This window comes from Mustela nigripes, chromosome 14, assembly GCF_022355385.1.
Source record: "Mustela nigripes isolate SB6536 chromosome 14, MUSNIG.SB6536, whole genome shotgun sequence".
NCBI lineage: Eukaryota > Metazoa > Chordata > Mammalia > Carnivora > Mustelidae > Mustela > Mustela nigripes.
In genome coordinates, this window is record NC_081570.1 from 28,646,618 (window position 1) to 28,669,343 (window position 22,726).

The window sequence follows — 22,726 nt, forward strand, 5'->3', positions numbered from 1 at the left end:
GGGGGACAGGTGGAGGCAGGTGGGGCAGTTATGTTCAGGCCATGTTGGGAGGCCACTCGTGGGGAGGGGAGAGGTTGGCTGTATCTGGTGGTTGGGGTGGGTGGGTAGGGGTGTATCCAGGGCACGTGGGGCATCAGCTATACCTGGGAGAGGTGGTTGTGGCACACTTCGGGGGCTCTGGGTCCTGTACCATCTTGCTCAGGAGGCTGTGGATCTGGGAGAACCTGGGCCGCTCGCTAGGGTCCTTCTGCCAGCAGTCAAGCATCAGCCGGTGTAGGGGGGTGGGGCAATTCCTGGGCGGGGGCAGCCGGAAGCCGTCCTCCACCGCCTTGATCACCTGGGCCATGGGGGCGAGGGGCAGACGGGAAGCTTTATGTCCCTCCAGCACATGCACACAGCATCCCATCCCCAGGAGGATGTGACCAGGCAGGACAGGGAGCAAGGAGACAGTGAAGAGGGGCCTAGGGTCAAGGGTCAAGGGTCAATGGGCAGAGGTCAGGGAGTTGGGGCCTGAGTCACTCACATCTTGGCCAGACATATCCCAGTAGGGCCGCTCCCCAAAGGCCATCAGCTCCCACATGACGACACCGAAGCTCCACACGTCACTGGCAGAGCTGAAGTGTCCGAACTGAAGGGTCTCAGGGGCGGCCCACAGCGCTGGGCTCCGGCCGCTCTGCGGACACACAAGCAGGTCAGGGGCAGGAAGGGACTGGCCCAAGCACACCCAGGTCTCCCCACCCCCATGGAGCCCAGATCCAGCCCTGCCTGCCGTCCTCCCAGCGGCACCTCTCAAGGCACATAACGATGCCCACACCGGCATTTATTCGGGGCCAAGTGGGGGGAGGGGCAGGGCTGTAGGGAGAGTGGCCCTGACCAGGCAGGGCAGAGGGCGGGAGTGGGTGATAGAGACCTGGTGCGGCCTGATGGGCAGGTTTGCCTGGGAGAAGGGAATCCTCACCATGGTGGTATAGACGGCCTCTGCTCGGTCTCGGGGGCCCCGCCCAAAGCCAGAGATCTTGCAGATAAGGCCGCTGCTGACCAGCACACGGCGGGCCGCCAGGCCCCGGTGAACGTAGCCCATTTCCGATAGATACTTCATGGCTGACGCCAGCCCAGGCAGCAGCCCCAACAGCTGGCCAGCTGCCAGCTGGCCTTCATGCCGCTGTGGGAGGAACATTCAGTTCTGGGGGTTGTGGGATCCCAGGGAAGTCACCTACCCATCTCTGGGTTTGCCCTGGGACCCACCAGGTGGGCCTGGCCAAGGGGCCTCTTTTTAGGGAATGATGCCAAGTACAAGTCCCACCAAAGAGAAAAGTGAGGAATGAAGATTCACATGGTGAGCGATACCCCTAGCCGGGGACCCAGGCCACTCACCCGCAGGAAGCCATCCAGGGCCCCGTGGCTCATGTACTCCGTGACAATCATCAAGGTGCTTCCTGTGCCAGGCAGGGGGGCACACACGCTAAGTTGCCTGCTCCCCTCCGCGTGCATACATGCTCCCCCAACCTGGACCCCAGCCTGGGCCAGGATGGCCAGAAAGAAGTTTCCCCAGCCGGGCCCCCCTCCTGCATGACCCAGGACCCTCTATCATAAGGAGGAGGACAATGACCAAGATCTAGGAGCTGCAATAAGTTGGCTAAGAAAAATCACCCAAGGTCCACGCCATCCACCCCCAACAGTATCATGACAGGTCAGAAAGGTCATTCAAGGTCAAAAGGGCCTCCCTGAATCAGTGAAAGAAAAGCTGAGGCTTTCTCACCATACTGGGCAGCTCAGGAGCTCCCTCCCATGGCTGGAGAAAGGGCCTAGGGACATAGAAGCACCCCACCTTCCACCCTGTTTCCACCCCCATAGCTGCAGAACACAGGGCCCTACCTCGGGTGACCACACCCTCCAGCCTCACAATGTGGCTGTGGTCGAACTGGCCCACAGTGAGGGCCTCAGCCAGGAAGCTGAGCCTCTGGGAGTCAGAGCAGCCGTCCCTGAGCATGTGCACGGCCACGGGGAGTTCCTGGCGGCCAGGGAGCTGCAGGCAGCCGAGGGACAGCTCCCCGAACCGCCCTGTGAGAAGAGAGCACCTCAGACAGTCCCCTGGGGGTCACCCCCCCCCCCCCACCAACCCAGGCTCGGAGAGCAGCGGAGAGAGCAGCTTCTGGATCACGGGCCATTTCCGGCCTGGGGCTCGGGTCTCCCGAGTTCAAATCATGATTAAACTGAGAATCAGCCATGTGACATGGGCTTTGCAGTCCCCCCGACGAAGCAGTTCTCGTGCTCATTTCACAGACAAGGAACAGGTTCCAAGCAGGAGAACCATGTGCCCTTGGTCACACAGCTGGTCAGCGGCAGAGCCAGGACTAGAACTCAGAGGTGTCTGGTCCCCAGGTCTGTGAATGTTCCTCCCCACTGCCCCCTCCATGGCAGGACTACACTCCCGCCAGGAGCAGTCTGCAGAGGCCAGTGGAGAAAGGGCTAGGGTGGGCGGGTCTCGGTGACCATGGGGTCGGGGAGAGGGTAGGAAGGCAGGATCATAGACTCCCTCCACCATCCCCTGCCTGGAACCTGGTGGGTAGAGGTCCTGTCTGGGGTGCAGCTGGGGCCTCCTGGGCAGGCTGGGACTGGGGTGAAGGCAGGGCTTCCAGAAATGGGGAAGGCCTGGGGGGCAGAAGTGGGGTAGGGAAGAGGGGGCTCTTGGGACGGACAAGGCTTCCGGGGGGCCCAGCTTGCCTGCTCCGAGGCTCCTCTCCAGGGTGACGGTTTTTGCATCCAACTCCTTGGCAAACAGATGAACAGCCTGCAGAGGGTCCCCACAGCTCTGGGGGTCTAGGAATGTGCGGCGTGTTGGGACTTTGACTGGAACGCAGAGAGAGAGACAGAAATGGGCCAGGGTTGGGGGTGGGGAGTGGTGGAGGGGAAGGGGTCCCATGGCCGGCTGGGGGAGGGGAGGGTGGGGGGGGGGGGGGGGGGGGGGGTTATGAAGGACAGCAAGGAAGAGGGCTAAGCAGGGGCCAGGTGACAACTCACAGTGGAAATACAGCTCCTCCTCATCGTGGGCGTCCTGACCTCCTTTGCCATAGGGGCAGGGCCTGGGGAGGCACAGAGGCATTCTTGGATGGAGGCAGCCCCAGCCCCACCCATCTTACCACACCCAGGGTGGCAGCTCCTTAGCCCTTCAAAGCCAGGAAGATCTGAGCCCTGGGGAGGGACCTTCCTGTCCTGTTTTGAAAGATCCTCCCCACAGCTGACACAGAACCCTAACCCCAGACCTAACCCCTCATCCCCAACTTCATTCCTAATTATTTTTTGCGTCAGAGACGCAATGCACGTTCCTGCAACTCCAGAGGCACCCATGTCCATACCCCTGACTTTGAACCCAAGCTGCCCTGAGGCAGGGCCTTGCTGGCCCAAAGGAGAGCCCCTGGCACTGCTGAGCAGCTGAGACCATGACTCAAGCTGCCTTTTAGAAAGATCCTGCTGGGCTGCACCCACAGGAGCTGGCAGTGGTGCCGTGGGATGCAGGGGGAGCACGGAGCTGGAGAAAAACAAGAGGACTCAAGGGACATTTAGGTGACAGGACTGCTGGAAGGCAGAAAGGGGAAGGAGAAGGTAGCAATGACTTCTCATGTTCTGGATTGCCCAGCCGCGGACGGTGGTGCCATCGACCAGGACAGGGAGAGGAGAGGCTCGCGCTGAGCCGGTGGGAATCTGCAGAGCTCACGGGGTGAGCGGGGAGGGGTGCGGGGTAGGGAGTTAGAAATGAGGGGCGGATGGAGAAAACATCTGCTTTGGGGAGCTGTGAGCACCGTTCAGGCAGAGGACAGAGCCTGGGAAGTGGGACTGTGGACAAGTCTGAGCACCCCGACATTGAGAGACCGGGTAGAGGAGAAAGAGGCCACAGAGGAGATCACAAGTTAAAGGGAAGCAGAAGGAAAATCAGGGGTGACCATGGCATAGGAAGGAAGGAAAGAAAAAGTGGTACAGGGGAGAGTGATGGCATGGGGGCTCAGAGGAGGGGGCAGTTACGGAGATGTTTCTATATGGACGGGAAAGGCAGCTCAAGTAGTCACGATGGTGGTTAGCAGCACGGGCTCTGGAACCTCATGCAGGAACCGGCTTCCCAGCTCCTGCACTTGGTAGCAGCAGGGCTGGGTGGGCTTGGATTTCTTTTTAATAAAATCGGGATAAAGACAGCCCCGCCCAATACAGCAATACAGCAGGGTTGCACAGAGCTTACAAAGCACTCACTAAATGTCAGCTATTATGCGAGGCAGAGGGGGACGGTACAAATAGGAGGGCTCCTGAGATGGTGAGAAGGGGCAGGGTCCGCAACACAGCAGGAAGGACTGGGAGGAAGGCACCTACTCTAGAGCAGAGGGAGGGAGAGGATGGGTGCAGAGACAGGCAGGTGTGCACGAAGGAGCAGGTGCAGCAGTCGTGGCCGAGGGGATAAGCCGTAAGGCCAGCGCACCTGCAGGGCGTAAGTGGAAGAGCCAGTCGGACACAGTATTTGGGGTGATGGCCAGCTCGATGGCAGGACACGGGAGAGGGAGGCGGAGGCGGAACGGAACAGAAGGTCCCTGGGACTGAGCAAGTCAAAGGACCAAGAAGCCAAGGGATGGGAGGTTATCCAAGGGTCACTGAAGTCACCCAGTGTGGGGACTGGACTTCCCATGAATGAGGGGAACATCCAGGAAAGGGGGATGGAGGGGAAGGGGGCAAGGCCGATTGGATGGAGGAAGGGCAGAGAAATGGAGAGGTTTCCACTGGACAACCCCCTCTGGTGAGAAGTGGGATGAGTCAGGGTGGGGTGGGGAGGGAGAGCGGAGGGGAGGAGACCCCGCAGAAGGCAAGAACGGCAGGGACCCCGAGAGCAGTCAGCGCGTGCAGCTGGCTGGACAAGCCCGTCAGCCCTGATGGGCAGCTTCTCCGTGTCTCTGTGCCCCTGGATTTTGAGCAGGTTTTAAGAGTGAGCCCTGGCTTACTCTCCCCGCCCTCGCACATCTGCTCCAAGGTGCTCCTGGGCGGCTAACCCTGTCCTGCACAGCTCCTCCCCAGAGGGGTGCTCCTCAAACCCCTCTGTGCTCCTCACACCCCTCTGTCCCACATCCTCCTCCTGCCTCCCCTAGTCCCTAGGCTCCCAGCCAGGACAAGAGGCTCTCAGCTCCTGTCCAATCCTGTCCTATTTTCCTAACAGGTCCAGTGCAGGCATCTAAGCACCAGAAAGAAGCTCACAAGACTCCTGTCAGGACTCCCTTACCATCCTGGCCCAGGCAGAGCGGCTCCCAGACCCCCAGGCCAAGGCTCTCCCCTCCTCAGTCACTTTCAGCGCTCCATTCAAGGCCAAGAAAACAGTGCCGTGTGAATGCTCCCTGCCCCTCTGCCCACAGGCAGTTCCAGGATGCTGAGATGAGCTGGGAATGCAGCTCCCGGAGCAGCCATCACTCTCCTCTGCACCCCCCATTGCCTCCCCGCTCCCCTCCCCCCTGACCCCCCCACCAGCCCGGCACATGCAGACTTTCCACCCCTCAAGTCTGCTGACCTCAGCCCCAGCCTCGTACCTCTGCGTGCAGCAGAGTGTGGCCCTGGGGATAAGGCGGAAATACATGCTATGAGGTTTCTGCCGTGTGCAAAAGAACTGGAATCTTCTCTGAACCAAACTCAGGCTCCATATCCTTCCCCCTCCTCCCCTTCCCTTTCTCTGCCCACTCTCCTGCCAGCGTCCTCCTGCTGGGGGTGGGGGTGGGGGGTTCTGGTGTATCTGTTCCCCTCCCTCTCCTCCCCCCTCCAACACACAATTTCTGCCTTTCTTCCCCTTGCCTGTGTTAAAGGGCCTCAGGATCCCTTGTGGGCCGGGGCTGGGGGCCTCTGAGTGCCTCAGGAGAATCCTAATCACACTGGAGCAGCCGGGGCTTGATTCCATCCTCCGTGATGCCTTCTGACATTTAATGAGTTAAGGAGCTAAATCCCCTTCATCCCCCAGCGGCTGAGCCAGCTGCGGTGCCGGCTGCTGCCGCAAGGAGCGGGAAGTGGGGGGAGGGGCTGCGAGCTCGCCAGCCCAGCCTGGGTCTACACAGCAAGATGTCTGCGTGTGCAGATCTGCACACGTGCAAACGCAGGTACAGACAGAGGGACTGTGATGCACATGAGGGTGCCCAGGGATCCGACCCCCACCCCGGAAATCAGCCCGGCTGGGACCAGCCACCTACCTCCTCCACATGGCCAGCACGCTCATCACGGAGCCCAGGACGAGGAGGGCTGAGACGGTCACCACGGTGACGACCACTGCAGGGTTGTGGTCTCTGGACCCTGAGGCAGCTGGGGGTAAAAGCACAAGGTTGAGGCAGGCAGAGGGCCTGCCCCAGGCCCCAGGGCCGACCCCTGCCGCCCACCCCCCACAGCCAAGGGCCTGAAGTGGCACCCGGAGCTTCCTGCTCTCCCTGCAGTCCAGCTCTGCGAGAGAGAGGACCCCCCGGGGTCCAGACAGGCACACCTGGGCCTCCCTTTGTGCCTTTCCCTTGGGCACTGACTTAATGGAGCTCTGCAGGGGGAACAGCCTCTCCCTGCAGCTCGCCAGCCCCATCCAGACCGGCTGGCATCACAGTAAGGGAACACTGAATGCACGCTTACTCCATTCAAGACACTGTGCCACCTGCCTTAATTAAATGACAACGCTCGCGGTCACAACCAGCCGGTAAGGTAGTGGTGTCTCCATTTTATAGCCGAGGAGACCGACGCTGAGAAAAGTTGTGCGATCTGCCCAGGGTCCCACAACTAATACGTGGTGAACCTAAGATTCGAACCTGATTCCAAAAGCCTCTACTGTGAACTCTTTCCCCAAGAGAGGGGCCAGGAGGACGCCAGACTCCCAATCCCATCCATCCATCCATCCATCCATCCGTCCATCCATCTGTCCATCCATCCATCCATCTGTCCATCCCTCCACTCAACCTGTATGACAGGCTGCCACCAGCCCTCAGAAGACAGAGATGAATAAGTCAGAATCCCCGCCCCGGGGAAGTGTACAGACCAGTGGGGGAGACAGAAACAGAATTCCGAACTGTAGAACGAAAACAGAAGCGGACGGCTGAACAGAGACAGGCTCCTTTCCTCCTAAAGCCAGTGAGGAAGGCCTCACAGAAGAGCCGTGGCATCTGCACCGGGCCTCGGAGCTCGGCACGGTCTTGGTGCTGCTCGGGAGCACAAGCTGGGTCTGGGAAATGGCAAGCCATCCCATGGGGATGGGAAACAGACCGCGTGGGGGCTGAGAGGGGCCAGATGTGAAGCTGGATGGAAGTAGGAGGAAAAAGGGAATGGGGTTGGGTGTGTGGGGGGGGTGGACAGCACCTGAAAGGCCTGGGATGCCAGGCCAAGGAGCAGGGACTTCATCCTGAGGGTGACAGGGAATGACCGATAGAGATCCTGCCTGGGGGAAAGGGATGAAGTCCTCTGTTGGGAGCAGGGATGGACAGGAAGTGCCTGAGAGAGGAGGCCTTTTGGGAAAACTACTTAGAGTGGGGGAGATGCCGCACAGCCCCAGAGACTCAGCTGAGATTAGGCGAGGTGTGGGACACAGGACTCAGGCCGGCTCCCAGCTCTGGGATGAGCAGGGCGGGTGCAGCGCAGTGTCCAGGGAGTGGGGACCCACACGGCTGGAGAGCATTTCCCCGGGGAGGATCCGCAGTGGCCGGGGCGACATGAGGCCAGGAGGGGCTCACGGCCTCGGAGATGAGGTCGGATCCCCAGGCCTGTAAAGAGGATGTCACAGTCAAGTGACAAGAGACAGAGGAGGAAAGAAGAGTTACAGGCCAACAAGGCCAAGGTCAATGAGGGGATTTGAGAGCCCGTGGTTCCCAGAGGTAGGAACAAGACCCAGGGTCTGGCCGGGACAGAGGTGGGCGGAGTTGCTGAGAAGTGTCTGAAATGAGATGTCCACGTGGACATGGAAACGGAGACAGGGCGGTGGTGCCAGGTGGCGTCCGAGATGTGCCCTCTGGATTCCCCACCAACTGGTATTCAGTCCCCTTGAGCGTGAGCTTGACATAGGGACTCATTTCTAATGAAGAGAATGCCTCCGAAGGGGCGGGATGTCACAGACGGGAGACTGTGGCTTATCCTGGGCATCCTCTCTCTCACTCACAGTCTCCGAAAGAATCGCGTTCCTGGGTGACGGATCTCTAGGGTGAAGCCCAAGAGGCAAAGAGCCGGTGAGAACCCGAGCCTTGAGGGACCACAGCCGGGAGGGACCCTGAGCCCTGGGGCACCTAGTTAAGCAGCACCCAGGTGCCTGACCCACAAAACCCATGAGAGAACAAGTGTTGGCTGTTCACAGCTACTCGCTTTGGGGTAATCTGTTACAAGCAATGGGTAGCTGATACGGGGTCCTTTGTCGTGCTCCTGAGTCAGGGTCACAGCTCAGCAGAAGGAGAGCTCCGCAGACTGAGAGATCAATGCCCCCAGAGCCTGGGCAACAGCCAAAGGGGCCAGGGGACCAAGCAGGGTCTACTCACTGAGAAGCACCAAACGAACAGAAATCATCAGCCCATCCCAGCTCCCGCCTCCACTGCACTCACTCCAGCCAAACCGGTGAGCCTTTGTTCGGATGGATTCATCTACCCCACATGCCTTCCCTGCCCATCTCCACACATTCAAATGCTCCCCAGCCTTCAACACAGAGCTCTAATCTCCTCCTGCCAGCACCTGGCCGGGGCCTGGCACAGACAGGCATTCGAGCAAGAAGTGCTGTCTCTCTTCCCAGAACCCAAACTCCCTCCACATTTTATCTCCACCTCCCTTTGGGCTCCAAGCTCTTCCTATCTTGGATTAGACTCGTGTAGCAGGTTGGAAAGAATTATTATCTTGACAGCTGGTGTCAGAACGCCTCTTAGGGGGAACTGCCTTTGTCCAGGAAAATACTTTTCGTGAACTGCTCAGGGTAGATAGAGGTGAGACCCCGAGGGCAGGGTTAGCAGCAGGCAAAACCGCCCAAGCCACAGCTAAGCTGCTCATCTCTCATCATGAAAGGGACTTTGGGGGTGCTGGGGGGAGAGGAGCCAGGGGAGGGAGGGAAAGGGAGGAAGCGGATAGCAGGATACCACGGAGGGGGGTGGGGTGGGGGCACAAGCCAGAGTTGGTTTAGAATCAGGGTATCTGATGTTCAGCCTTTGTTTTGTTTTGTTGTTTTGTCTTGGTAACAGCTTTGTTGGAGAAATGGTTCCCCTACCGTACAAATCCCTCCCACACCAAAACGTGCACAGCTCGCCCTGTTTTGTTTTGTTTATTGCTCTGGTGCAACTCCTTTGTGTCCCCAAGCTTCAGTGAAGTGTGCTTCTCACTCTGAGGCCCAGTGGGGAAAGGGACGGCAGCCCAACCCACGTCTGAGTCTCCGTCAGGACAGAGAGAAGGAAGCAGAATGGGAAAGAATTGACCCATTGGAGCAAGGAGTGTCCACGAGACAACAGCTCCTCCCAAGGAAAATGCCGAGAATCTTGGAGAGGGCACGGGTTGTTTCTACAAGACACGGGAGGTCCTGGGAGGCTGGGAGACCCCAGCTGAGATGTTGCTTATGGTTCTTCACGAGCCCCTCCCTGTGAGCTCCCCCAGGACAGGCCCCCACATTTAATTCATGTCACTGAATAGGCCCTCAGTGGTAGATTCCAAATTCATAAATTATTTAGGTTGTAATTAAACTGTTCTGCAGGTTCCCTTAATTGCACGGATAACCACCCCATCCCCAGTTGGTCTCCCTACCCAACCCTTCCCCGAATACACATCACTTACCCTCCGGGGTCTGCACTTCGATGGAGGGATTGAAGCTCTGGGTCTCCCAGGAGGGTCCTGGGGAAGCCGCCCGGATCTGAAAGACGTAGCGGGTAGCCGGCTTCAGGTTGGTGACAGTGACCGCAGGTGCCCCTGTCTTCACCGTGGAGTAAGTCTGCTCACTCTGACCCTGAGGAAGGACCAAGAAATGAGGCCCAGATCCAGCACCAGACCTGAGCTCCTTGAAGAATGGGGGGCAAGGAGTCAGCGGCTGGAGAAGTGCCCTGAGGCGAGCATGGACCGAGTGGGAAAGCACAACTGGGACCGTGTGGGGAGGACCCCGAAGGCTTCTTCCACAGGCTCTCCAACCCCTCTCTGCACCCAGTTCCCTCCTACACTCAGTGGTACTTCTGGCTAAGAACAGTAAGAGAAACTTTAGAGACGACACTAGATCCCCCTTCTTGGGGACAGACATCAGAACCCGAAGGTCCCAAGGGTGAGCTGGGGCTGATGCCTCAGAGGAATAACCCCTGACACCTGCCTGGCCCCTGTTAGCTCACAAAGTTTTTCCTTCTCTCTGTCATCTGGTTTTCACGATGTCCTGCAAGGCACAGATTCACAGATGAGGAATCGGGCACAGAGGGGTGGAGAGACTCGCCCGAGGCTGGACAGCGAGGACAGTGGCAGCTGTCATGGAGTGAGGGCTGGCTCACTGCCAGCTGCTGTGCTAGACCCTTTCAGAGGCCTCGCTACCTACAGTGCTCGCAGTAGCATTTCATTCTTTTATAGGTGATGGTCACATCAAGGAAGGATCAGAACGACACCGTCTTGATTCCTTCGGGCCCTGTGCTTTATCTCTATGTCATACTGCTCCCCAGCACGTCTGATAATGGCATGTACTGGAGATGTGGCCATTGTTTCATCTCTGCCCACCCTCCCACCTTATCAGAGCCCCCGTCATGCCCACAGCTGATTATCATGTGGCCCTGTTCTTTGGTCATGGTATTCAGGAATGGGGCAGACTCGGACCCAAACTGAGCCAATTGGAATCTCTCTTCCAGGTATCTGAACGACCCAGGGAAAGGCAGTGAGACTGGAAGGGCAGGGGCTTGGCAGAGCAGCCATCAGATGCCCTGAGCAAGCCCCTGAGCAGGGGATGAGGGACTGGTGTGCACAGATACGGGCAGATGAGCAGCAACGTGCCTCCAGGACTTGGATCTGCGATGCCCCGGACGGCTTTCAAACCGAGCTCCTTTTGCACAGGCTCCTCTTTTCAAGGGTTTCAGTTCCCTGCAAATTCATACCCCCTTGGGGTCTGGAGCACCCACCCAGTTCAGCTTCGGGACTCTGTCTCTTATACTCTGACCCCTCCCCCCGGGGTGTCAGTTCAGTGAGCCCTCTGTGAGCAGTGACTGCGTGCCCAGCTCCTTCCCCGTGTCCTCCTCTTCTGTCTCCTAACCTCAGGGCTCCTCAGAGCTCTGTCTCTGCTGCTCTTGTCACTCTCATAGTCCTTCCTGGCCTTCCCTTCCAGTCCCTGGCTTCAATCAGCTCCCAGCCCTATGTTGAAAGGCCCCACCTCTCTTTTTCCAGGACAGGCCTCTCCCTTGAGTGTCCAGACCCCCAAACCCACCTAGATATACCAGGGACTCCCTGGACGTTGCATGGACCAACCCAAGCTCACCCTCTTAGCCCAGACCTGGTCCTCCTCCTCCGTGGGTGGCTCCCCATCCCCTAGATCACCTAGCAGTGACTCAGGAGCCCCTCCTCTTCGGTGTTCACTCCCCACCCCCACCCCCCGACCCACAGTTCTCAGTAGACTTCCAGTATCCAAAAACTATTATCTGATTCAGCCAAGAAGTCCCTTGAGTCACTAAGGGGTGAGTGAAATTCTGACATGACATGCTGAAGATGAAAGCTAAGTTTTGCTTGAATGAATAAAATTTGCACCAAGGTGAGAAACATTTTAACAGCAAATTACAAATCACATTTAAAGACAGTGCATTTATGGGGCAAAGAGATAGTGGACTGGGACATCTTTCCATTTGTCAAGTCAAGGTTGAACTGCAACCACAGATGGACAACAGATACGAGCAGTCAGAAAAAATCGGCAAAAACCTCCTATACGGATCATTCAGCTAGATGCAGTTTACAATAAGGACACTGTATATCTTTTCTTCTTATTTGTAAACCATGCGTTACACATCCCGTATGTCAGTAAAACTGTAACAATAATTCATCCATCCAGGCATTGCTCGGGAGAGCAGGCAGTTAAATATTAGGAGCACCTAAGTTCCAGTGGACTACTTGACCTAGGTCAGACATTTTGTAATTATGGTATTTGTCAGACATTTGTAAGTATGGTATTTCTGCATTCTTTCGGTCTGGCCACAGCAAGATCTGGATCAGCCCCCAGGGAACGCTCCAGGTCAATTGCAAACACCAGGCAAAAGCGGCGACAATGGAGCTGATGACTGGTGAGGAAGCAGAGAGCGGGGGCTGCGGAGGAGCCCGGGGGTCCAGGCAGAGAGCGGGGGCTGCGGAGGAGCCCGGGGGTCCAGGCACGGAGTGGAGGGGACAGGAAGGAACTCGGGCCTTAGAAGGTCGTGGATATGTTCACGAAGAAAGTAAGGAAGACTTCTGCGGCGAGATGGTAGGTAAGGAAGCAGCTGCAAGGAGACAGACCACAGCCCCAGAACCCAGCCCCAGGTGCCGCCCATACCGCGTCTCACCTTCTCGTAGTATCGGATCTCGTACTCCGTGCCATTGGCCCCCGGAGCTCCGACGGGGATGGGCTCCCGCCACGACAGAGACACACTCTGGGGCTCCACTCGGTCCCTGCGGATCTCATCCTCCTCCCAAGGCGCTGAAAGTAAGTAACGCGGGGCTCTCCACGGGATCCCACAGTAGGACAGGGCCGGCTGGAAGGGCGGGGCATGCAGGGAGAGAGGCGGGGCGGGGCATGCAGGGAGTGGGGCGGGGCCAGGGGCGGGGCGAGGCCTGAGCTGGGGTGTCCTGAGACCCGAGGCGAGAGAGACCACTCTCACCCCGCAGCTGTCAGCTTCTCCTGTCTCTGCAGCGGGGAAAGGCCAAGCCACCTGCTTCTTGCCCACCCCCTGACCTCCAGCTGCCCTAGTGGTGGCTGGTTCTAATCCCCTAGGTTCTTTCTACACTTTCTGTGGTTTGGAGACGTTGAAGAGCATAGGAGGCAGAAAAACAACCTACTTTGCTATTCTAACGGTCTGGTTAAGAGGTAATACACTGGACGCACTAGGACACACTGGACGCACCGCAGGAAACTACCTTATCCTAATAAAGACCATGTATGAAAAGCCACAGCGGGCATGCTCAAAGGTGGAAAACTGATAGCCTTCCCTTGAAGAACAAGACCAAGAAGGCAAGGATGTCCACGCTTGCCACTTCTGTTTAACACAGTACCCAAGTCCTAGCCAGAGAGCTTAGGCAAGAGAAAGAAATAAAAGGCACTGAGACTGGAAGGAAAGAAGTAAAATTATTTTTTTTAAAGATTTTATTTATTTATTTGACAGACAGAGATCACAAGTAGGCAGAGAGGCAGGCAGAGAGAGAGAGAGAGAGGGAAGCAGGCTTCCTGCGGAGCAGGGAGCCCGATGCGGGGCTCGATCCCAGGACCCTGAGATCATGACCCAAGCCGAAGGCAGCAGCCCAAACCACTGAGCCACCCAGGCGCCCCGGAAAGAAGTAAAATTATTTCACTCCACAGGTGACATATACATAGAAAATCCTAAAAAATTTCACAAAAACACTGTTAGAACTGTTAAACAAAGATGGCAAAGATGCAATAAATAAAGTCAAGTGTGTAAACCTGGCGATTCACAGACCTGTAACCCTGGGGCTAATAATACATCATATGTTAATTAAAAAGAAAGAAAGAAAGAAAGTCAACACGCAGAAATCAGCCGTGTTTCCACACGCTAACAATGGACAATCAGAACAGGAAATGAAGAAAACAATCCCATTTACAATTGTAGCAAAAAGAATACAATACTTAGAATTAAAGTTAAAGAAAAATGAGAAAACATTGCTGAAAGAAATTAGAGAAGACACGAATAAATGGAAAGACATTGTGTTTATAGAGTGGAACACTTAATATGGTTACAATGTCCGTGCTACCCAAAGTGACCTACAAGTTCAACTCCATTCCCACCAAAATCCCAAAGATGTTCTTAGCAGAAATAGAAAAAGAAATCTTAAAATTCATATGGAAAATCAAAGACCCAGGAATAGCAAGATAATCTTGAAAAAGAAAAAGAAAAACAAGGTCAGTATCCTCACACTTTTTGACTTCAAAAACATTACAAAGCTACCATAATCAAAACAGTTTGATACTGGTATGAAAACAGAAATACAGACCAACTGAACAGAATGGAGAGCCCATAAATAAACCCTCTCATATGCCAAATGATTTTGGACAAGAGCGCCAAGCCGACACAATGGGGAAAGGACAGTCTTTTCAACAAACAGTGCTGGGAAAACTGATTATCCACATGCAAAATAATGAAGTTGAGCCCTTACCTTATACCACATACAAAATCTAACATTAAAAAATTATAGACCTAAATGTAAGACCTGAAACTATAAAACTCCTGGAAGAAAACATACAGGAGGGGTGCTTAGGTGGCTCAGTCTGACTCTTACTTGTTTTTTAAGATTTATTTATTTATTTTAGTGGGGGGGCACAGGGAGAAGGGCAGAGGATGAGGGAGGGAGAGAGGAGAGACTCCTAAGCAGACTCCCTGCTGAGCATAGAGCCCGATGAAAGGTTCTGTGTCACAACCCTGAGATCATGACCTGAGGTGAAGTCAACTGTGTCCAGGTGCCCTTGTGTCCAGCTCTTTGATTTCAGCTCAGGTCTTGATCTCAGGGTTGTGAGTCTGAGTTTGTGAGTTTGAGGCCCGCATCCATGTCTAGCATGGAGCCTACTTGAAATAATAAAAATATATTTAAGGGACACTTGGGTGGCTCAGTTGGTTAAGCATTTGACCCTTGATTTAAGCTCAGGTCAAGATCTCAGGGTCATGAGATGGAGCCCCACAACAGGCTCTGCACTCAGCCAGGAGTCTGCTTGGATTCTCTCTCTCTCTTCCTCACCCTTTCCCTCTCCCCTCTCAAGTAATAAATTTTAAAAATATTTTTTATTTTATTTAAGATTTTATTTATTCATTTGACAGACAGAGATCACAAGATTGCAGAGAGGCAGGCAGAGAGGGGGGGAAGAAGGCTCCCGATGAGCAGAGAGCCTGACACAGGGCTTGATCCCAGGACCTTGGGATCATAACCTGAGCCAAAGGCAGAGGCTCTAACCCACTGAGCCACTTGGGCACCCCTAAAAATATATTTTAGGAAAGAAAGAAAATACATAGAAAAACTTCCTGGCGTTGGACTTGGAAATGATTTCTTGACTATGACACCAACAGCACAAGAAACGAAGGCAAAAATAGACAAATGGGACCACATCAAACTTAAAAACATCTCCACAGTAAAGGAAACCATCAACGAAATGAAAGGCAACCTATGAAATGGGAGAAAATATTTGTTAACCACATATCTGATATGGGGTTAATATCTAAAATATATAAAGAACTCCTACAACTCAACAAAAGCCCCCACAAATACCCAATTTAAAAATAGGTAGAAAGACATGGGCACCTGGGGTGGCTCAGTTGGTTAAGTGTCCGCGTTCGGCTTACGTCGTGATCACAGGGTCCTGGGATAGAGCCCTATATCTGTCTCCCTGATCAGTGGGGAGTCTGCTTCTCCCTCTCCCTCTGCCCCATGCTAGTATGTATCCCAAGACAATGAAATCACTATCTTGAAGAGATATCTGCACACTCGTGTCCACTGCAGTATCATTCACAATAGTTGGAATATGCAAATTACTTCAGTATCTGTTGATGGATGAATGAATAAAGAAAAGAAAATGATTATATAAAGGAATGCTATTCAGCCATAAAAAAGAAAGAAATCCTGTCATCATCGAGAACATGGATGAACCTTGAAGGCATTACGTTAAGGGAAATAAGAAAGACAAAGACAAATGTTGTACATTTTCACTTATATGTGGAATCTGAAAAAGCCAAACTCATAGAAACAGAGAGTAGACTGGTGGTTGCCAAAGGCTAGGGGTTGGGGGAAATGGGAGAAGTTGGTCAAAGGATACAAACTTCTAGTTAGAAGCTGAAAAAGTTCTAGGGATCTAATATCCAGCAGGGCGAGTCTAGCCAACAATACTGTTTTGTATCCTTCAGAATTGGTAAGAGAGATCTAAAGTGATCTCATCACACACACACAAGGTAACTCTGTGGGGTGACAGATGTATCATGGTAATCATTCTACAATATAGACATACACCAAACTATCACACTGGAACCTTAAACTTACACAAGTTGCATGTCAATTATATCTCAATAAAGCTGGAGGGGGAAGAAAAGAAAATGTGATATAGACATACAATGGAATATCATTCAGTTAAAAAAAAAAAAAGGAAATCCTATCACAGGCTATGACATGAATGAACTTGACGCCAAGTGAAATAAGTCAGTCACAAAAAGACAAATACTACATGATTCCAGTTATATGAGGCATCTAAAGTCTTCAAGCTTAGAAACAGAAAGTAGAATGGAGGGGAAGAGGGTAAGGAGCAGTTTTGGTTCAGTGGGTACAGGGTATGAGTTTTGCAAGATGAAAGAAAGCGTTCAGAGATCTGTTGCACAAGGATGTGCCTATAGTTAACACTGCTGCATACTATGCACTTTAAAATGGTTAAGGTAGTAAATTTTATATGCTTTTTCCCCCTACAATAAAAAAGTATTGATGCCCGGGTCACACAACCCAAAACAATGAAATCATCTTTGTAGAGAGGGACTCAGGCATTGGTATCTTTTTCTTTTTTTAATCTTCTTGGTGATTCCAATGTGCAGACAATTTTGAGAACCATGAGTCTAGATATGTTGAATAGACAGTACTGAATTTAAAGAAAAAAGTTGTAATAATGCCTGATCTGAGGCAGGGACCACCAAGTTACTGGGAGGCAAGATCACGGCCTCACTTTAGGTGTGTTGAGCAGAGGGGTTTCCAAGAGAAGATACCGGACAGGCAGCTGGATAGGTGGTTTCAGGGCTCACAGAAGTCATCTGGGAGTGAGACGGAGACCCAAGAGCCATCAGAGAAAGAGAAAGAAAAGCATTTAGGAAACAAGTATGTAATTCAAGAGGCACATAAAGGAAGAGGAAGGAGCTCAAAAATGAGGATCCAGAAAGGTAGCAGGAAAATCAGGAGCAAATAAGATCCCAGAAGCCCAGGGAAAAGAGCATTTAAGAAGGTTCCCTGTTGACTCTTCTGGTCATGAGCTATTGGTCCATGAACAAGAGCCTCCGTTTCCTCACATGCAGAATGGGAAGAATGAGGACCTCAGTAGGCTGGCTGTGAGAATTTTATGAAGCCATGAAGACGTTAGCACAATACCTGGCACAGAGGCCACCTGGGTGGTTCAGTTGGCTAGGCAACTGTGTTCGGCTCAGATCATGAACTTGGAATCCCGGGACCGAGTCCCGCGTGGGGTTGGCTCCCAGCTCCACAAGGAGTCTGCTTCTCCCTCTGACCTCCTCCTCCCCTCTCACCTCTCATGCTCTCACTCTCTCTTTCAAATAAAGAAATAAAATCTTCAAAAAAAAAAAAAAAACCCACCAAGAACAACAATACCCGACACAGAGCATGCATGCCGTGCAAGCTAACCGACAAGAGGAACCTGTGGGTGGCGGGCGGCAGTGTCGTATGCTGAGAAGAGACAGGGTAAGACCACCATTCAAAGTGCCCTCTGGCTTTAACGATGTGGAGGGTCTTGGTGACTGCAGGGGACTGAGGGAAGCAGATACTGGGGGGAAGGGGCCAAGGAAGGAGAGACAGGATGTATGTAACTCACTCTTTAAAAAGTGCATGAACATGGCTTCTAGTTCTAAATGGCAACCATCTAGCAGTCCCCACCTCCCATCTCTCCCAAATTCTAACTCAAACATAAAGGTACAGAAAGAGTCGAAAACCCAGACCGTCGCCATAACCTAGTCTTGACAGCTGATTGCCAGAATGGGGGAGGCGGGTGGAGAGGCACAGCTCCACCTGGGAGAAAAACCAGTGGAACTAGATTGAAAGTGCAATTGTAGTGGACCCCCAGGTTATGCTGCCCACAGAGTGACCCTGCCTCCCAACCTAAAAATAACTTGAAAGATCTTTTATCCCTCCTCCCACTGTCTGACCCTTCAAAAAAGGCAAGGTCTTTGTCAACCGGACAATGCACAGCCATCACTCTCCCGCATGGTTGCTCCAGAGGAGAAGTGTTCTTCCCTATCCCCAGGAGTGCCTCTCAGCCTAAATCTACTTGGAGATGGTAGCTCGCAGAGAAGACATGGGTTCAAGAGGGGAGGAGTGAGGAAGCATCTGAGGAGGAGACACAACCCCCTGCAGATACAGACAGACAGCACAGATAGGAAGAGGCTAGGAATGTCCGTTTTTGGAACTACATTTGTTGAAAGCATCAGAGGGCCAGGATACAGAGGTAGGAGAAGGTTCCATTTCAACCCCACGAGATATGTTAGATGAAAGCCTGATAAATCCTGAGAATGGAGCTGAAAACCGAGCCCAGGCACCTGCTCTCCCGCTGCAGATCAGTGAGGAAATTCGGCCAGTGTCCAAGCAGGACCAAGAGCACGGCAGATGCTGCTGGAAAACCATTCAACAGCCATGTCCCCCTTCCTTGCCTGTGGAGCCCAACCTTTGGTTCAGGGTATACTGTCTCCCCCCCATGGGACTCAGGTGAGTTCTGATTGTTCTAAGATATCTGCGTACACTCATTTTCTAGGCCAGTGACTGGGTCAGGCTTGTAATCCAGTTCTGGCCAACACGAGAGAAATCAGCTAAGGGGAGGATGGATTTTGGGAAAGGTTTCTTGCTCTTAAATGACACCTACACGGAAGAAACAGTTCTTCTTCTGCTCTGGATGGTAAGGATGTGATGTCTGGAGCTGCTGCATCCAACTTGCCACCATGAGGGAGTCAGCCCAATGTGATAAGGAAGGCGTATAGAAAGACAGAAAATACCTGGGTTCTTGAGGACCCTGGAGAACTGCTGAAGTAACCATGCTCTACCTCCACCCGCAGGTAAGCTGAGAAAGCATTTTTAGGGGGCACCCGGGTGGCTCAGTCATTTAAGTGTCTAACTCTTGATTTTGGCTCAGGGTCATGAGCTCAAGCCCCGTGTGGGGCCCTGTGCTTAGCACAGAATCTGCCTGGGATTCTCTCTCTCTCCCTCTGCCCCTCCTCCTGTTCTCTCTCTCTCAATAAATAAATAAATAAAATCTTAAAAATAAAATTATTTTTAAGAAATAATTTTTAGGTGAACACTAGCTGGATTGAGATTTATCATTACTTGCACCTGAAAGCCTTACAAACCAACCCAGGGGACAAGTCGCACATTGGGCTTTTTTGGCAGACGTTAGTTATCTCCTTGTTCAAGAACAAGGAAACAGAAAACACCAAGAAATCGGGCTTGTGAAGAAAACCTTTCAGAATAAATGAACAGTAAAATTATTCTGAAGCTCCAGGAGGAGCAGTTTCTTCCAAGGGATTTAGTGTGACAGAGAAACAAGTGAGGGATTGTCTGGCGTCTGCAAGGAGAGGAGAGAAAACACAGCCTCCTGAAAATGGGAGCAGAAGGCCACCAAGGGACAACAGGCAGAGAAGAAAAATAGATGGGGGGTGGGTACAAGCAGAGAGGGTGAGCAAGGCCTGTGGGGAAACCACAGGTGCGTTAGCAAAACCGAAATATTTAAAAGAAAAGGTGCTGCAAACATAAGGAATTTCGACCGAATCACATGCAGGATGGGAACATCAGGTAGACGAGATGAAGGCAGCAGAAATGAAGAGTAAGTTTACTCGGTTCATGGAAACCCTGAGAGCAAGCGTGCAGCATGGAAATGATAGACATCGCCTTCAAGGAGCCAGGAGGCAATTAAGATGTTGACTCTACCTTTCACAACCAAGAAAACCTCAGTGGTGACTTTAAAAAGGAAAACATGTACAAACCTCTTTCTCTAAGCAGTAAAATCAGTAACAAAAACAAAAAGCAAATCATCCAGAAATTGAAACACATTCTCTAAAATAAATTCAGGCAAAACAGCACTACGAGAACAAAACCATGGGTCTAGATTTTCATGACCGTGAACCAGGTAATGGTTTCTTAGATAGGAAACCAAAGGCAAAGATAACCCCAGATTTCACCAAAACGTAAAATTCGGAGCTTCAAAAGACGTGACTCACGGTGAGAGACCCAGGTCAGGTCATGAACCCAGGGTCCCGGGATAGAATCCCTCATTGGGCTCCCAGCTTAGCAGCAATCTTTTTAAAAGATTTTATTTATTGGGGGCGCCTGGGTGGCTCAGTTGGTTAAGCAACTGCCTTTGGCTCAGGTCATGATCCCGGAGTCCTGGGATCGAGTCCCACATCGGGCTCCCAGCTCCACGGGGAGTCTGCTTGTCCCTCTGACCTTCTCCCCTCTCATGCTCTCTCTCTCTCTCACTCTCTCTCTCAAATAAATAAATAAATAATATTTTTTAAAAAAGATTTTATTTATTTATTTGAGAGAGACTGACATAGGGAGAGAGAGCACAGCTGGGAGGAGAGGGAAAAGGAGGCTCCCTGAGGAGCAGGACTCAGTCCCAGGACCCTGGGGTCATGACCTGAACCGAAGGAAGACGCTTCACTGACTGAGCCACCCAGGCATGTTGCATCTTTGGAAGTTGCTAAGAGAGTAGACCCTAAAAGTTCTCATCACAAGAAAAAAAAAATGTCTAACTATGTGCGGTGATGGACATTCCTAGACTTCCTACAGTGATCATTGCACAACATATACAAATAAAAAATCATGATGTTGCACCCCAAATGAATATTATTTGTCAATTATATCTCAATTCATTAAGAAAGTGACTGGTAGGGGCACCTGGGTGGCTCAGTGGGTTAAGCCTCTGTCTTTGGCTCAGGTCATGATCTCACGGTCCTGGGATCGAGCCCCATATCAGGCTCTCTGCTCAGCAGGGAGCCTGCTTCCTCCTCTCTCTCTCTCTACCTGCTTCTCTGCCTACTTGTGATCTCTGTCTGTCAAATAAATAAAATCTTTAAAAAAAAAAAAAAAAGAAAGAAAGTGACTGGTAATCCACAGAGTAGGAGAAAAATTTTGTTAAGTCCTATATCTGGTCAGGGTTATTATGTGTTGAATTGTGTCCCCCAAAAAGAATGTTGAAGTCCCAGCCCCTCTAGAATGTGACTTCCTCTGGAACTAGGGTCTTCCCAATGGTAATCAAGTTCCTATGAGGTCACTCAAGTGGGCCCTCATCCACTATGAATGATGTCCTTTGGGAAAAGGGAAATTTGGACACAGAGGAAGACCCTCACAGAGGGGAGACAAGATGAAGACACTCAGGGAGAAGAGGTCACGTGACTGGAACGTGCATCTATGTGCCAACGAGGAACAGGGACTGGCAGCAAACCCAGGAGCCTGGAAGCAAGTAAGGATCCTCCCCCATAGCAGCCAGAGCACTCAAGGCTCCGCAGCTGCCTTGACTGCAGACTTCCCGCTTCTGAGAGCGAGACAGCACATTGCTTTGGTTTTAAGCCATCTAATGTTTGGTACTTGGTTACAGCAGTCTTAGAAAACTAGAAAGGCCTTAGAAAACTTAGAAAAATGCAAAGACCTAATATCCAGAATACATAGATTTTTTTAAAAAGAGAGAGAGCTCATAACTCAAGGACAAAAAGAAAACCCAGCACATGAAAAGACTTTCAAGGTCGCTAGTCAGGAGATACAAACGCAAACCACAAGGAGATACCGCTTCACACCCACGAGGATGGCTGCAACCAACAAAGACAGAAACCGGTCTCGAGGGCCAGGTGGAGAGACTGGAACCCTTGTGCCCCTCCCCCGCAGGAACGTGGGGTAGAGCTGCCGCTTTGGAAGACTGCACCCCTTCCACGGAAAGTCCATCGGTTCCTCGAAAGATGAAAAGCCACTGTATGTTTTAGTCGGTTAAGGCTGCCATGACCAGACACAACAGACTCCATGGCACAAACAACAAAAATGGATTTTTTTCACAGTTCTAGAGGCTAGAACTCCCAGCTAGAGAGGTTTACAGATTTGTACCCTTAGTATTCAGTTAAGGATTCTCTTCCTGACTTACAGACAGCTGTTTCTGGCTGTGTCCTGTCTTGGCCTTCCTTTTGCGTAGGCACAGGGAGAGCATGGGAGTTCTAGTTTCTCTTCCCTTTCTGGAAGGACGCCAGTCCTCTGCGCTTAGGGCCCCAGCCTTATGCTCTCATTAACCTTACTTCCTTAAAGGCCCTGTCTCCAAAGACAATCACACAGGGGTTACGGCTTCAGCCTACAAATTTAGGGGAGATATCATTCAGTCTATAACTTCATAGGACCTAGCAATTCCACTCCTACGTTTACACTCAAGAAAACTGAAAACATGTTTTTGCAAAACCGTGTACATGACTATTCATAGCAGCATTAGTCAAAATAGCCAAAAAGTAGAAAAACTGCCCATAAACTGATAAATAGATAAACAAAATTGTGGTATGCAATGGAATATTACTCACCCACGTAAGGGAATGAGGTGGTGATACACATTACAACATGGACAAACCTTGAAAACATTACGCTGAAGAACAAGAAAAGGCAGACACGAAAGTCCACATAGTGTATAAGTCTGTGTATATGAGATGCCCAGACCAGACAATTCTATAGAGACAGAAAGTAGATTAACGGTTTCTAGGTGCTAGAGGGGGTGGGAGGAATGGGGAGTAACTATTATTAGATTTCTCTTGGGGGTGGGACGCCTGGGTGGCTCAGTTGGTTAAGCAGCTGCCTTCGGCTCAGGTCATGATCCCAG

General features: G+C 52.2%; 1 protein-coding gene across 3 annotated transcripts in view; it reads right to left on the reverse strand.

Moving 5' to 3' along the window:
• The window catches only part of EPHA10 (EPH receptor A10), a 38,505-nt gene that overhangs the window by 1,379 nt on the left and 14,400 nt on the right, over nt 1-22,726 (reverse strand). Inside the window, exons 6-15 of one of the 3 annotated variants that reach the window (XM_059377316.1) lie at nt 12,483-12,616; nt 9,775-9,850; nt 6,204-6,312; nt 3,022-3,083; nt 2,725-2,850; nt 1,876-2,061; nt 1,375-1,436; nt 959-1,162; nt 524-673; nt 144-337 (exon numbers count right to left, since the gene is read on the reverse strand). In XM_059377316.1, coding sequence (XP_059233299.1) covers nt 144-337; nt 524-673; nt 959-1,162; nt 1,375-1,436; nt 1,876-2,061; nt 2,725-2,850; nt 3,022-3,083; nt 6,204-6,312; nt 9,775-9,850; nt 12,483-12,616 — 1,303 coding nt within the window. Of the gene's footprint in view, nt 1-143; nt 338-523; nt 674-958; nt 1,163-1,374; nt 1,437-1,875; nt 2,062-2,724; nt 2,851-3,021; nt 3,084-6,203; nt 6,313-9,774; nt 9,944-12,482; nt 12,617-22,726 lie in introns of all 3 variants that reach the window. The other 2 variants (XM_059377315.1, XM_059377317.1) reach the window with 2 other exon arrangements.